Genomic DNA, 15,046 nt, shown 5'->3' with positions numbered 1-15,046 from the left:
GTGTTGGTGCTAATATATAGATACTAACAGAGTGGTGTTGGTGCTAGTATATAGATACTAACAGAGTGGTGTTGGTGCTAGTACATAGATACTTACACCATGGTGTTGGTGCTAGTATATAGATACTTACAGAGTGGTGTTGGTGCTAGTATATAGATACTAACAGAGTGGTGTTGGTATAGGGTATATAGATACTAACAGAGGGGTGTTGGTGCTAGTACATATATACTTACAGAGTGGTGTTGGTGCTAGTATATAGATACTAACAGAGTGGTGTTGGTGCTAGTACATAGATACTAACAGAGTGGTGTTGGTGCTAGTATATAGATACTAACAGAGTGGTGTTGGTGCTAATATATAGATACTAACAGAGTGGTGTTGGTGCTAGTATATAGATACTAACAGAGTGGTGTTGGTGCTAGTACATAGATACTTACACCATGGTGTTGGTGCTAGTATATAGATACTTACAGAGTGGTGTTGGTGCTAGTACATACATACTAACAGAGTGGTGTTGGTGCTAGTATATAGATACTAACAGAGTGGTGTTGGTATAGGGTATATAGATACTAACAGACGGGTGTTGGTGCTAGTACATAGATACTAACAGAGTGGTGTTGGTGCTAGTACATAGATACTAACAGAGTGGTGTTGGTGCTAGTACATAGATACTTACAGAGTGGTGTTGGTGCTAGTACATAGATACTAACAGAGTGGTGTTGGTGCTAGTACATAGATACTAACAGAGTGGTGTTGGTGCTAGTACATAGATACTAACAGAGTGGTGTTGGTGCTAGTACATAGATACTAACAGAGTGGTGTTGGTGCTAGTACATAGATACTAACAGAGTGGTGTTGGTGCTAGTACATAGATACTAACAGAGTGGTGTTGGTGCTAGTACATAGATACTAACAGAGTGGTGTTGGTGCTAGTATATAGATACTTACAGAGTGGTGTTGGTGCTAGTATATAGATACTTACAGAGTGGTGTTGGTGCTAGTATATAGATACATACAGAGTGGTGTTGGTGCTAGTACATAGATACTAACAGAGTGGTGTTGGTGCTAGTACATACATACTAACAGAGTGGTGTTGGTGCTAGTATATAGATACTAACAGAGTGGTGTTGGTATAGGGTATATAGATACTAACAGAGGGGTGTTGGTGCTAGTACATATATACTTACAGAGTGGTGTTGGTGCTAGTATATAGATACTAACAGAGTGGTGTTGGTGCTAGTACATAGATACTAACAGAGTGGTGTTGGTGCTAGTATATAGATACTAACAGAGTGGTGTTGGTGCTAGTATATAGATACTAACAGAGTGGTGTTGGTGCTAATATATAGATACTAACAGAGTGGTGTTGGTGCTAGTATATAGATACTAACAGAGTGGTGTTGGTGCTAGTACATAGATACTTACACCATGGTGTTGGTGCTAGTATATAGATACTTACAGAGTGGTGTTGGTGCTAGTATATAGATACTAACAGAGTGGTGTTGGTATAGGGTATATAGATACTAACAGAGGGGTGTTGGTGCTAGTACATATATACTTACAGAGTGGTGTTGGTGCTAGTATATAGATACTAACAGAGTGGTGTTGGTGCTAGTACATAGATACTAACAGAGTGGTGTTGGTGCTAGTATATAGATACTAACAGAGTGGTGTTGGTGCTAATATATAGATACTAACAGAGTGGTGTTGGTGCTAGTATATAGATACTAACAGAGTGGTGTTGGTGCTAGTACATAGATACTTACACCATGGTGTTGGTGCTAGTATATAGATACTTACAGAGTGGTGTTGGTGCTAGTATATAGATACTAACAGAGTTGTGTTGGTGCAAGTATTAAGATACTAACAGAGTGGTGTTGATGCTAGTACATAGATACTTACAGAGTGGTGTTGGTGCTAGTATATAGATACTAACAGAGTGGTGTTGGTGCTAGTATATAGATACTAACAGTGGTGTTGATGCTAGTACATAGATACTTACAGATTGGTGTTGGTGCTAGTACATAGATACTAACAGAGTGGTGTTGGTGCTAGTATATAGATACTAACAGAGTGGTGTTGGTGCTAGTACATAGATACTAACAGAGTGGTGTTGGTGCTAGTACATAGATACTTACAGAGTGGTGTTTGTGTTGTGTGTTCAGAGAGGGAGCTGCCTGCAGGTCTGGACCAGAGGTTGATGACCTGGGAGACAGTACAGAAGGAGAATTATCTGGCCAAACTGGAACGGCAGCATCTGGAGAGCAGTGAGGAGAGACTGAAGAGCACCTCTTCCAAGTAACTCTTTCACAATGTTTTGTTTTGTAATGGTAATTATCCATTCCCACCACCTTGTGTGTGTTGTATATTTGTAATTCTTATGAACTACCTTTAAGTCAGTCTGTATCCTTCATTTATGTCTTTGATATTCAATGTGTTTTTCAAATGTTTTTCTTTGTGACAAAAGGGTTCAGAGCTTATTGAAGATTGTTGGAGGATTCAAGGAGCAAGAGAAGCGAATGTCATCCATGGAAACTCAGGTACAAAAATAGAGAGACATTGATTTATTATGCCTGGCATAATGGAACCAATAGAGTAGTCCCAAAAGTGGAACCTCGGCCAGACAACACTAGTGATGGTACGTGTGTAAAAGGTATGCCTCTGTCTTTCCCACCCCCAGGTGAAGTACTGTGGGGAGGTGCTGTCCTGGATCGCTGAGTGCTTTTCCCAGAGTACACTCAAGTGTGAGAGAGAGGCCCCCAGAGTTCCATGTGAGTGATGATGCTAATGATGATCATGATGATGCTAGTGATAATGATGATAATGATGATACTACTGATGATACTACTGATGATACTAGTGATGATGATCATGATGATGCTAGTGATGATTCTAGTGATGATGATATTGATGCTCATAATGATGATGCTAGTGATGATGATAATGATGATACTACTGATGATACTAGTGATGATGATCATGATGATACTGGTGATGATACTGGTGATGATGATAATGATGATCATGATGATGATCATGATGATACTAGTGATGATACTGGTGATGATGATCATGATGATACTAGTGATGATGATCATGATGATGATGATAATGTTGAAACTACTGATGATACTAGTGATGATACTAGTGATGATGATCGTGATAATGATGATAGTACTGATGATACTAGTGATGATGATCATGATGATACTAGTGATGATACTAGTGATGATGATCATGATGATACTAGTGATGATGATACTAGTGATGATGATACTAGTGGTGATACTAGTGATGATGATCATGATGATACTAGTGATGATGATACTAGTGATGATGATACTAGTGATGATGATACTAGTGATGATGATCATGATGATACTAGTGATGATACTAGTGATGATGATAATGATGATCATGATGATGATAATGATGATACTAGTGATGATGATGATCATGATACTGATGATGATACTAGTGATGATGATACTAGTGATGATGATACTAGTGGTGATACTAGTGATGATGATACTAGTGGTGATACTAGTGATGATGATCATGATGATAGTAGTGATGATGCTAGTGATGATACTAGTGAGAACTAGGGATGATGCTAGTGATTATGCTAGTGATTATGCTAGTGATAATGATCATGATGATACTAGTGATGATGATACTAGTGATGATGATACTAGTGATGATGATACTAGTGATGATGATCATGATGATACTAGTGATGATACTAGTGATGATGATAATGATGATCATGATGATGATAATGATGATACTAGTGATGATGATCATGATACTGATGATGATACTAGTGATGATAATACTAGTGATGATGCTACTGATGATGCTAGTGAAGATGCTAGTGAGGATGCTAGTGAGGATGCTAGTGAGGATGCTAGTATGATGCTAGTAATGATACTAGTGAGGATGCTAGTGAGGATGCTAGTGAGGATGCTAGTGATTATGCTAGTGATAATGATCATGATGATACTAGTGATGATGATACTAGTGATGATACTAGTGATGATGCTAGTGATGATACTAGTGATGATGCTAGTGATGATGCTGGTGAGAATACTAGTGAGGATGCTAGTGAGGATGCTAGTGATTATGCTAGTGATTATGCTAGTGATAATGATCATGATGATACTAGTGATGATGCTAGTGATTATAATCATGACAGTGATGATACTAGTGATGTTGCTAGTGATGATACTAGTGATTATACTAGTGATGATTCTAGTGAGGATACTAGTAATGATACTAGTGAGGATACTAGTGAGGATACTAGTGAGGATGATACTAGTGATGATGATACTAGTGATGATACTAGTGATGATGCCAGTGATGATGCCAGTGATGATGCCAGTGATGATGCTATTGATGATGCTATTGATGATGCTAGTGATGATGCTAGTGATGATGCTAGTGATTATAATCATGACATTGATGATACTAGTGATGTTGCTAGTGATGATACTAGTGATGATGATCATGATGATACTAGTGATGATACTAGTGAGGATACTAGTAATGATACTAGTGATGATACTAGTGATGATACTAGTGATGATACTAGTGATGATACTAGTGATGATGCCAGTGATGATGCTATTGATGATGCTAGTGATGATGCTAGTGATAATGATCATGATGATACTAGTGATGATGATACTAATGATGATGCTAGTGATGATACTAGTGATGATGCTAGTGATGATGCTGGTGAGAATACTAGGGATGATGCTAGTGATGATCATGATAATCCTAGTGATGATGCTAGTAATGATACTAGTGAGGATGCTAGTGAGGATGCTAGTGAGGATGCTAGTGAGGATGCTAGTGATAATGATCATGATGATACTAGTGATGATGCTAGTGATTATAATCATGACAGTGATGATACTAGTGATGTTGCTAGTGATGATACTAGTGATTATACTAGTGATGATGCTAGTGAGGATACTAGTAATGATGCTAGTGATGATGATCATGATGATACTAGTGATGATACTAGTGATGATACTAGTGAGGATACTAGTGATGATGCTCGTGATGATACTAGTGATGATGATACTAGTGATGATGATACTAGTGATGATGATACTAGTGATGATGCCAGTGATGATGCTAGTGATGATGCTATTGATGATGCTAGTGGTGATGCTAGTAGTGATGCGAGTGATTATGCTAGTGATAATGATCATGATGATACTAGTGATGATGATGCTAGTGATGATGCTAGTGATGATACTAGTGATGATGCTAGTGATGATGCTGGTGAGAATACTAGGGATGATACTAGTGATGATGATGCTAGTGATGATGCTAGTGATGATACTAGTGATGATGCTAGTGATGATGCTGGTGAGAATACTAGGGATGATGCTAGTGATGATCATGATAATCCTAGTGATGATGCTAGTAATGATACTAGTGAGGATGCTAGTGAGGATGCTAGTGAGGATGATCATGATGATACTAGTGATGATACTAGTGAGGATAATTGTAATGATGCTAGTGATGATACTAGTGATGATACTAGTGATGATACTAGTGATGATACTAGTGAGGATACTAGTGATGATGATACTAGTGATGATGATGCCAGTGATGATGCCAGTGATGATGCTATTGATGATGCTAGTGGTGATGTAGTGATGATACCAGTAATGATACTAGTGATGATACTTGTGATGATGATAGTGGTGATGTAGGGATGATACTAGTGATGATGCTAGTGAGGATGCTGGTGAGTATACTAGGGATGATGCTAGTTATGATCATCATAATACTAGTGATGATGCTAGTAATGGTACTAGTGAGGATGCTAGTGAGGATGCTAGTGAGGATGCTAGTGAGGATGCTAGTGATTATGCTAGTGATTATGCTAGTGATAATGATAATGATGATACTAGTGATGATGCTAGTGATTATGATCATGATTGTCAAGTTGTGTATGGTTCACACTGCAGCTCTTTGCCCAAACTTGAAAAAGGCCTTTAAGGACTGAAGGACGCAAGGGACAACTCAATTTTCTTCTGACTTCTTTTATTTCTTTAGTCAGTTAGTTAGTTAGTTAATTAGTTCTTAGTTAGTTAGTTAGTTAGTTAGTTCTTTAGTTAGTTAGTTAGGTTGATAACCTTTAAAAGGCAAAACACAAAAAGAAATATACATTACTTCAAGTAAGGTCATTTCAAATTAAATATATAATCTTAATGTAGTCATATTATCTAAATTATACTATATACTAAATTAGACAATTGGTCTCAATTCTCAACACAAATAAACACCTAACTGGCAACAATTTTACACAACAATGTCCATGTGCCTACCGGTTGAGTCTCCAGAATCCTAAATGAGCTGAATGTGTATGGATGAGAGTCTCCTCTTCCGTGAAGGACTTCCAGTGAAATGCTTTTCCACCAAACATTTCACCACCTGCTATCACAAAGGTGCACCAGTATATATGTTCCCCAGGGAAACACAAGCTAATGATGGGTTCCACAATGCATACACTCTTTCGCCCCCTGTTGGTGTTTTATCTTTGAAATCAGTTGAAAATCTGAACGCCTTGAATATGAATACCTGTCTTTTGACGCAACACCTCCCACTTGATCTCCTGGTTCTTGAACCCAAGGAGGTCACATCGGCTCCATCTTCGATCGCTTTACTTCTGCTCTTCTACAGGTAATAACACAACCAAACGCCTGACGTCCCTGTGAAGAATTGTAGCAGGGATTTTGGTTGAACGTTTCTTTGCTTTGTCTCCACAAACATGCTTCAAAGTTGAGATGGGATAACTTGGGAAGGTTCGTATATTTGCATCTCTCACAATGCCATCCTTGTCAGCGTTGACATTGACGACCCTACCAAGCTTATACTGACTCCTCGAAGCGTTCTGGTCTGCAAGCCAGACGACGTCTCCAACGGCCACGTTTCGCTGCTTTGTGTGCCACTTACTCCTCACAAATAGGTTAGGTCCAGCCAACTGACTCCACTTCCTCCAGAACCAGTTAACTTCTGCTTGAATGACTCTTAACCTTTTGTAGGAGTAGTCTTCAAACTCAAAGCTTCCTAAGTCTCCCCTAGGTCCAGTCCTTCCAAGCAGAAGAGAATTAGGGCTGATGTATTCTATGCAGTCCTCCCGGCTCTGAGTCCTGGCATCTATGGGCCTTTCATTGGCAAGGTTAGCAGCCATGAACATAAATGTTTGAAACTCACTCCATGTGAAGAGTCCTTCGCCTCTCATATTGTGCAAGGCCCGCTTCACAGTGCGAACAGCTGCTTCTGCAGCACCATTCCTGTGAGGGGAGTCTGCTGGGTGGATCTTCCAGCTCCACTCTGTTCCATGCTTTGAAGCTTCATTTTCAAGCTCAGATGTAATTTGTTGATCCAGGAAGTGGTAGAGCTCTTTGAGGGCAGGTCTGGCACCCACAAAGTTCTTTCCAGGATCTGACCACAGTTTCTTTGGATGCCCTCTCAGTGCCGTGAATCTTTGGTAGGCTAGTAAGAAGCCTTCAGTTGACTGGTCACTGACAACATCTGTGTGTATAGCTCTGGATGCCATACAGCAGAAGACAATTCCCCACACCTTGAGCTTGACTTTCTTTCTCACCTCGTCCTTGACTTCATTTGGTCCAAATAAGTCCACTGTTGTGTACTCAAATGGTTTGGCTGGTGTTATACGCTCGGGTGGAAGGTCACTCATGATCTGTTGGCACTTTCTGGCCCTAGCCTTTCTGCACACCACACAGTTGTCAACTCTCTTTTTAGCCAGCTTCCGGCCTTTTATCACCCAGGCCTTCTTCCTCATCCGGAGGAGTGTACCTGCTATTTCTTCATGGTTTGCATCATGGGCCTCTTGGGCTAGGAGAGTGGATATCCATGCCTCATATGGTAGAATTGGTACAGCAGTCTCGTCCTCATCAAAGATCTTGAACCTCCCTCCACAAACCAAGAGCCCAGTCTCTTCATCTCTGTAAACAGCGAGTCTGTTGAGAGTGGTGCCTTGAAAGGTTATACCTTCTTGTGCTGCAAGGAACAGGTCTCTTAGTGCATCTTCACACTCCCCAACAGTGAGTACAGCTTGTTTGCCTCTGGACTTCCAGTTTGTTGAAAGAATTTCCTCCCACTTTGGTTTATCTGAGGCTGAATTCCTGGTCAACACTTCTTTCCATTTCGTTGCAGCTCTCCAAACCCAGGCAGTGACTCGGATCAGCCTGGTCAGGCTGCTGAATTTCCTGATGTCAATCAGTTTTGTTACCGCAGAGCCAGCTGGTGGTCTTCGGATCTTAGTCTTAGGTTCATCTGGGTTATTTTGCCTGCTTTGCTGTGCATCACTCTGACTTTCCTTCTGAACTCCCACTTCAGGAAGTACATCATTCTTGTTTCTCTTGGCCTGCGCTCTGGTCAGTGCTGCAGAGAAATAGTTCCTTTGAAGTTTGTTTATGTCTTCCTTGGTATAAGCTGCAATTTCTTTGGCTGACTTCTGTGGCCACTCTTCCATGGGTTGCCGCAGGAACGCTGGTCCATTTTGCCACATGGAATCTTCTTGGAGGTCTTCTGGGGCTGCCCCTCTTGTTATGATGTCAGCACTGTTCAGGCCTCCCGGGATCCACCACCAGTCTTCGACGGATGTGGATTTCTGGATCTCTCCGACTCTGTTCGCGAAGAAAGATTGATACCCATAACTGTCTCTCTGGATAGCTCCCACCACAGTTTGACTGTCCAGCAGATGGAGCCATCGTTCAATTTCTTTATGACTGTGTTTTTCAATGTACTTTCGAAGTCGTGCTGCGCAGACAGCACCGCAGATTTCAGCTTTCACTGCCTCCCCCTTTTGGTCCAAAGGTGTGAGTTTTGCTTTGGACTCAACCCACCTGACTTGGATGCCTTGCTCGGTTTCCCATCTGAAGTACACTACGGCTCCATAGCTCTTCTCACTTCCGTCAGAGAATGTTATTCCCCAAGGTTTACCAAGCCAGTTGACTGGTGTGAGGCTTCTGTGGAAGGTGATTTGGCTAAGACGTGTGTACTCCTCAAACAGTTTGATGGCTTCTTCTCTCAATTGTTCAGACAGAGGTTTGTCCCACGTGTTTCGGGTCAGAGTTTTGCCTCCAGCTTCTTGAAACGCCTTTCTGACAAGAATGGCGCCCTTTTGTTTGGCAGGTGTGACGAGGCCTATTGGGTCATACAGGCTAGCTACTTGGCTTAGCAGTTCTCTTCTCGTCAGTGGGTTTGGAGTTGTCCCTCTCACCTCTTCTTCAAGGAGATTTTGTCCGACTCTCATCTTCTTTTTCCTCTTTGAGAAATTGATTGAAGTCATAAGGTACAGTTTGTCCTCTTCAACAAGGTATCCAACTCCAAGGGCTTTATTGTCTCCTTTCCTTATCTGGTTTGGGAGAATAAGTACTGTGCCTGACACCGCTCCTTGTTCTCCTGGTACGATCTCCTGCCTCCCACTTTGGCCTGACCGGACCCAGGGTTTGAGGAAGAATCCGCCTGTCCTCAGGATCTCTTCAACTCCTTTGGTGTCCTTGTCCAGCTTTTGTAAGTCATTATGGGAAGTCAGGATGTCATCGACATAGGCATCCTCTTCAAGGATCCTACGTTCCTCCTCCAGGTGAGCGAACATGGGCAGTTTTGCTGTCTCTCTCATGGCCAGTTGTGCAATGCACCCTGCTGGTCGATCGCCAATGTTGACTCTGGTGATGGCATACTCTTCAATCTCTTCCTCCTCAGTGTTTCTCCAGAGAAATCTGTGGAGATGCATCTCCAGGTTTTCTAACCACACCGAATTGTACATCTTCCTGATGTCGCCAAGAGCAGCATGGACACCTCTTCTGAACCTGAGTAGTACTGCTCGGATGGGATTGAGAACATCAGGCCCTTTCAGCAGCAGGTCATTCATGCTGACCCCTTTAAACTTCTGGCTGCTGTTCCATACCAGTCGTACAGGTGTTGTGACAGAGTGTGGGTTTGGCGCCACCAAGTGGCTGACATACCATACTGGTCCTTTCCAGCTGGCGATCATCTCTTTGGTGAGTTTCTTTGCTGCTCTTCTCTCCACCATTTCATGCACTTGAGCTGTGTATGCTATTTTCCACTCTGGCTCTTTCTTGAGTTGGTTTTCTGTTCTTAAGAAGGTGGCTTCAACCCCACTCCTGTTGTAGGGAAGGGAACTTGGATCTTGAATCCAGGGGTATTTTGTGTCCCAGTGCGGTTCATCGCTGTGAGCATCTGCTTTGATGTACGTGAGGCCTTTCCTTATGATCTCCAGCTCCCTTTCCTCACTCAGAGTCATTTCCTTGCCTCCTGGTTGACAATTGCCGCACCGGCTATCCTCCACACTTCGGTTCGCAAGCTGCTCCAATGCTATCCCATTTCCACCAATCCAAGAACTCTCTGCGAGCAACTGTGCTTTTGGTTTCAGCTGTGAACTCTTGTGTTTTAATTATCTCTTGATACTTGACAGCGGTTGCTCTCATGGATCGAGCAAAGTGCGTTCCAGACCTGTGCGCGGCGATATCGACTTCTTCAAACAGATCTGGATGTGCTCCACCAACAATCTTTCCTAGCGGGCTCTCCCATAAGACAAGGTCTCCAATCACCTTCACTCTTTGCGGAGCAAGTCTTCCTTCGCGGTGGCTTATCAGTAGCTCAATGCTCTCCGGTCTCCTCAGATCTCCTAGACTGACTTCTGGGAAGAACTTCTTGAGTTGCTCAGGTTTGATGACTCTGTGGATGTTGGCAATTTCATTCAAACCATAGCAGACAAGCTCATGGGCTCTTTCTGTGCCTCTAGGCATTTTGACCCTCACTCTGAGGAGATATCTTCTGGTTTTAACTTTCATGGCCATCCCCCCAACTCCATGGACGACTAAAGTGATGTTTTCACTTCGAAGATTTAATCTCCTGGCAGCTCTGTGGGTGATATAATTTGTGTCTGATGCCAAGTCGATCAGGGTTCCAATTTTTTGTCCTGCATTGGCAGTTACCTCGAGCAGCATTAGAATAACTGGCAATTCTTCTACTGCACCTGACACAATCTCTCCAAGCTGGATCTTTTCACCACAGTTTGTCTTTGCGGTGATGTTGTTGAACGCTCTCTTGAATTTGTCCGCCATCTCTGGGGAGAGTTTAGATACAAATTCTTCCTGCTCCTCAGTCCGCGTATGCCTTCTCACATTGAATTGTCTTCTTTCTGAGTCACTCCTCCTGAAGTCTCCCTTCAGGCATAGAAAGAAATGGTGGTCTTTTTTACAGTTTCTGTTCAAGCACAGGTATGTCTCTTTGCATTCATCATCTTCTCCATGACAGACCAAGCACCTCTTGCAGGCCCACAGCTTTTCTACAGCAGCCAACTTTTCCACCGGCTTCAGTTCCTTGAAACGCTTGCAAAAGAATATATTTTCTCTGTGCTTTTCATCACCACACACAACACAGCCTCCTTTCGTTGTGGACCGCGTGGACGCATATTTCCTCTCCATGCAAGCATTTCTCTTTTCTGGCCTTTCACTCACTCCCAGCTGCTCCATTTTTTCAAGAATTTCCTGATACTAGTAATGATGCTAGTGATGATGATCATGATGATACTAGTGATGATACTAGTGAGGATACTAGTAATGATGTTAGTGAGGATACTAGTGATGATGATACTAGTGATGATACTAGTGATGATGATACTAGTGATGATGCCAGTGATGATGCTAGTGATGATGCTAGTGGTGATGTAGTGATGATACCAGTAATGATACTAGTGATGATGCTGGTGAGAATACTAGGGATGATACTAGTGATGATACTTGTGATGACACTAGTAATGATGATAGTGGTGATGTAGGGATGATACTAGTGATGATACTAGTGATGAAACTAGCGATGATGCTAGTTATGATACTAGTGAGGATGCTAGTGATTATGCTAGTGATAATGATCATGATGATACTAGTGATGATGCTAGTGATTATGATCATGATAGCGATGATACTAGTGAAGATACTAGTGATTATACTAGTGATGATGCTAGTGAGGATGCTAGTGATTATGCTAGTGATTATGCTAGTGATAATGATCATGATGATACTAGTGATGATGCTAGTGATTATGATCATGATAGCGATGATACTAGTGAAGATACTAGTGATTATACTAGTGATGATGCTAGTGAGGATACTAGTAATGATGCTAGTGATGATGATCATGATGATACTAGTGATGATGATACTGGTGATGATACTAGTGATGATGATGCTAGTGATGATGCTAGGGATGATGCTAGGGATGACACTAGTGATGATACTAGTGATGATGATAGTGATGATGATAGTGGTGATGCTAGTGATGATATTAGTGATGACACTAGTGATGATGATAGTGGTGATGTAGCGATGATGCTAGTTATGATACTCGTGATGATGCTAGTTATGATACTAGCGATGATACTTGTGATGATGCTAGTGATGACACTAGTGATGACGATAGTGATGATGTAGGGATGATACTAGTGATGATACTAGTGATGATACTAGTGATGATGCTAGTTATGCTACTAGTGATGATGCTAGTTATGATGCTAGTTATGATGCTAGTTATGATACTAGCGATGATACTAGTGATGATGCTAGTGATGGTACTAGTGATGATACTAGTGTTTACACTAGTGATGATGATAGTGATGATGTAGGGATGGTACTAGTGATGGTACTAGTGATGGATCTAGTGATGGTACTAGTGATGATACTAGTGATGGTACTAGTGATGATACTAGTGATGGTACTAGTGATGATACTAGTGATGATCATGATCATACTAGAGGTTTTTTACAACAATATACTGTGGATGCTAGTGGTTACAATGACTGGTGATGAAGTCAATTCATAGTATAGAAGTGTGAACTTGTGATTTTTTGCTGTTGTTAACCTAGTGGTTATAAGTGATTTGCAGGTATGAAGCATTGTTGACAAAGTGGGTGTGTGTTCTGGGTGGGGTGTACAGAGAGGAACTGTCTGTTAAAGCAGCATAGTCTAAATGTCAATCTTTCTTATAGCTGTCAAGGCTACTGGTGTCACAGCTGTGAAGGCCGGCGCTTCCAGAGATCCCCCTCAGAATGTGTCAGACAAGGAGATCGAGCCAGAGAGGAGAGAGGTTAAACTAGGCCCCTCAGGATACGGAGCCAACAAGAGGTTTCCTTACATCGACCAATAACATCCACATCAAAAGTAGTGTTTTTGTAATATGAATCCCAGCCTGGAAATCGAACCACAAATTTTCTGAACGTTTTAAAGTTGAGACATGACTGAATCTGAATCCAAAGTGCCTTATTAAAATGAACAGCCTTGATCCAAATGTGTCTGACTGTGATTTGTGATGTACCCATGTTTCTACTCAAGAGTGCCACCACCAATACATTAGCAAATATCTCAGTACCAATAATAATTTACAAGTGACAAATATAGTGTAAACATTGTTAATGTTGTAAATGACTATTGTAGCTGGAAACGGCATATTTTTAATGGAATATCTACATAGGCGTACAGCGGCCCATTATCAGCAACCATCACTCCTGTGTTCCAATGGTATGTTGTGTTAGCTAATCCAAGTTTATCATTTTAAAAGGCTAATTGATCATTAGAAAACCCTTTTGCAATTATATTAGCACAGCTGAAAACTGTTGTTCTGATTAAAGAAGCAATAAAACTGGCCTTCTTTAGCCTAGTTGAGTATCTGGAGCATCAGCATTTGTGGGTTCGATTACAGACTCAAAATGGCCAGAAACAAAGAACTTTCTTCTGAAATTCATCAGTCTTGTTCTGAGAAATGAAGACTATTCCATGCGAGAAATTGCCAAGAAACTGAAGATCTCGTACAAAGCTGTGTAGTATTCACTTCCCAGAACAGAGTTCCTCTGTCCAGCACAAAGCAGATAATTCAATCAATGTTCTTACTGGTCCTAGAGTACGATGACATCATCTATATGAATGCAGCTGCCCCTTCATTAAAGCCTTTAGATTAATTTGACCATAGAGCCCTTTGTTTTATTATGGGTACAGGTTCAGTACACATCCCTGCATTCTCTATTATAAAGTAGACTGACCCTATTTGAGGTCACGTAGGTCAATTCATTGCTTTCTTTGCCTTTATAAAGCTCTTTGACATTGTAAACTCCCTCTGTATCTAACATCTACTATAACCATTAGACATACAAGTCAGAGATATCATACACAGTCTCAGGGATTGCTAGCTCTGGAAATTCCTTTGGTCTATACAGAGTTAGGTAAATCAGCTCTTTGCCCCTTACTTGGGAAATAAATTCCAAGCTTCTCTAAACATTGATGTTTTGGTGTCTCTAGGTTAATTCAGACTGCTGAATGAGGCATGTTACAACTTACTTACAAAACCTTTAAAGGAGTTTGTGAAACCATTCAGTCATGGATGTATGTAAGCATATTTAATACATATTGCTTGCTACAGAAGACTACTGTTGTACATTGAATAGCCATTCATCCCTGTTACACCTTGATGTGATGGATCTCTATGTCTGTAAATGTTTATAATCCACAGTGTGAATAGTGGTTTCCATAAAGTTATTAACCCTCTAAACCGGAATCTGAAATGACCTTTATGATCGTTCTAACCCCTGTTACTTTGGGGTTCTATTCTCTCTTTCAAAATCCCCACTGTGTACAAATCTTTAACATTCATGATCCTTCACTATATTTCTCCCTAAACTACCCACAATAACTATTGTCTATTGTTATTCTCAATGACTTCACTGCCAATATGAAAGATTTATACATAGCTAAATACAATGTTGGAGCCAGTTTTCATGTCTTTGGTTATGCAAACATTTGTTTATTAGATTATATTTCTCATTAAGAATAATGTTGTTTTAATTCTATATGGATCATGCTTTGCTTTGGTGATGTGTTCTCTTATGGGTCAATGATTTTAATTACAATATAGAAATTATGTTCTTGCCTCAATTACTTAGAAGGGCATGTGGTCCCACCCCTCCCATGTAGTCCCACCC

At 41.1% G+C, this 15,046-nt stretch overlaps 1 protein-coding gene across 1 annotated transcript in view; it reads left to right on the top strand.

The window, feature by feature from the left end:
- Positions 1 to 13,362, top strand: part of LOC106594958 (transient receptor potential cation channel subfamily M member 5) — a 44,075-nt gene extending 30,713 nt beyond the window's left edge. The window contains exons 23-26 of the mRNA XM_045689597.1: positions 2,166 to 2,298; positions 2,468 to 2,540; positions 2,681 to 2,771; positions 13,064 to 13,362. Coding sequence (XP_045545553.1) covers positions 2,166 to 2,298; positions 2,468 to 2,540; positions 2,681 to 2,771; positions 13,064 to 13,221 — 455 coding nt within the window. The 3' untranslated portion in view covers positions 13,222 to 13,362. The remainder of the gene's footprint in view (positions 1 to 2,165; positions 2,299 to 2,467; positions 2,541 to 2,680; positions 2,772 to 13,063) is intronic.
- The last annotated feature ends 1,684 nt before the right edge of the window (positions 13,363 to 15,046 follow it).

Source organism: Salmo salar, chromosome ssa11, assembly GCF_905237065.1.
Source record: "Salmo salar chromosome ssa11, Ssal_v3.1, whole genome shotgun sequence".
In the NCBI taxonomy this organism is placed as follows: Eukaryota; Metazoa; Chordata; class Actinopteri; order Salmoniformes; family Salmonidae; genus Salmo; species Salmo salar.
The sequence above is the reverse complement of the archived record's forward strand: the minus strand, read 5'-3'. Positions and strand labels throughout refer to the sequence as shown.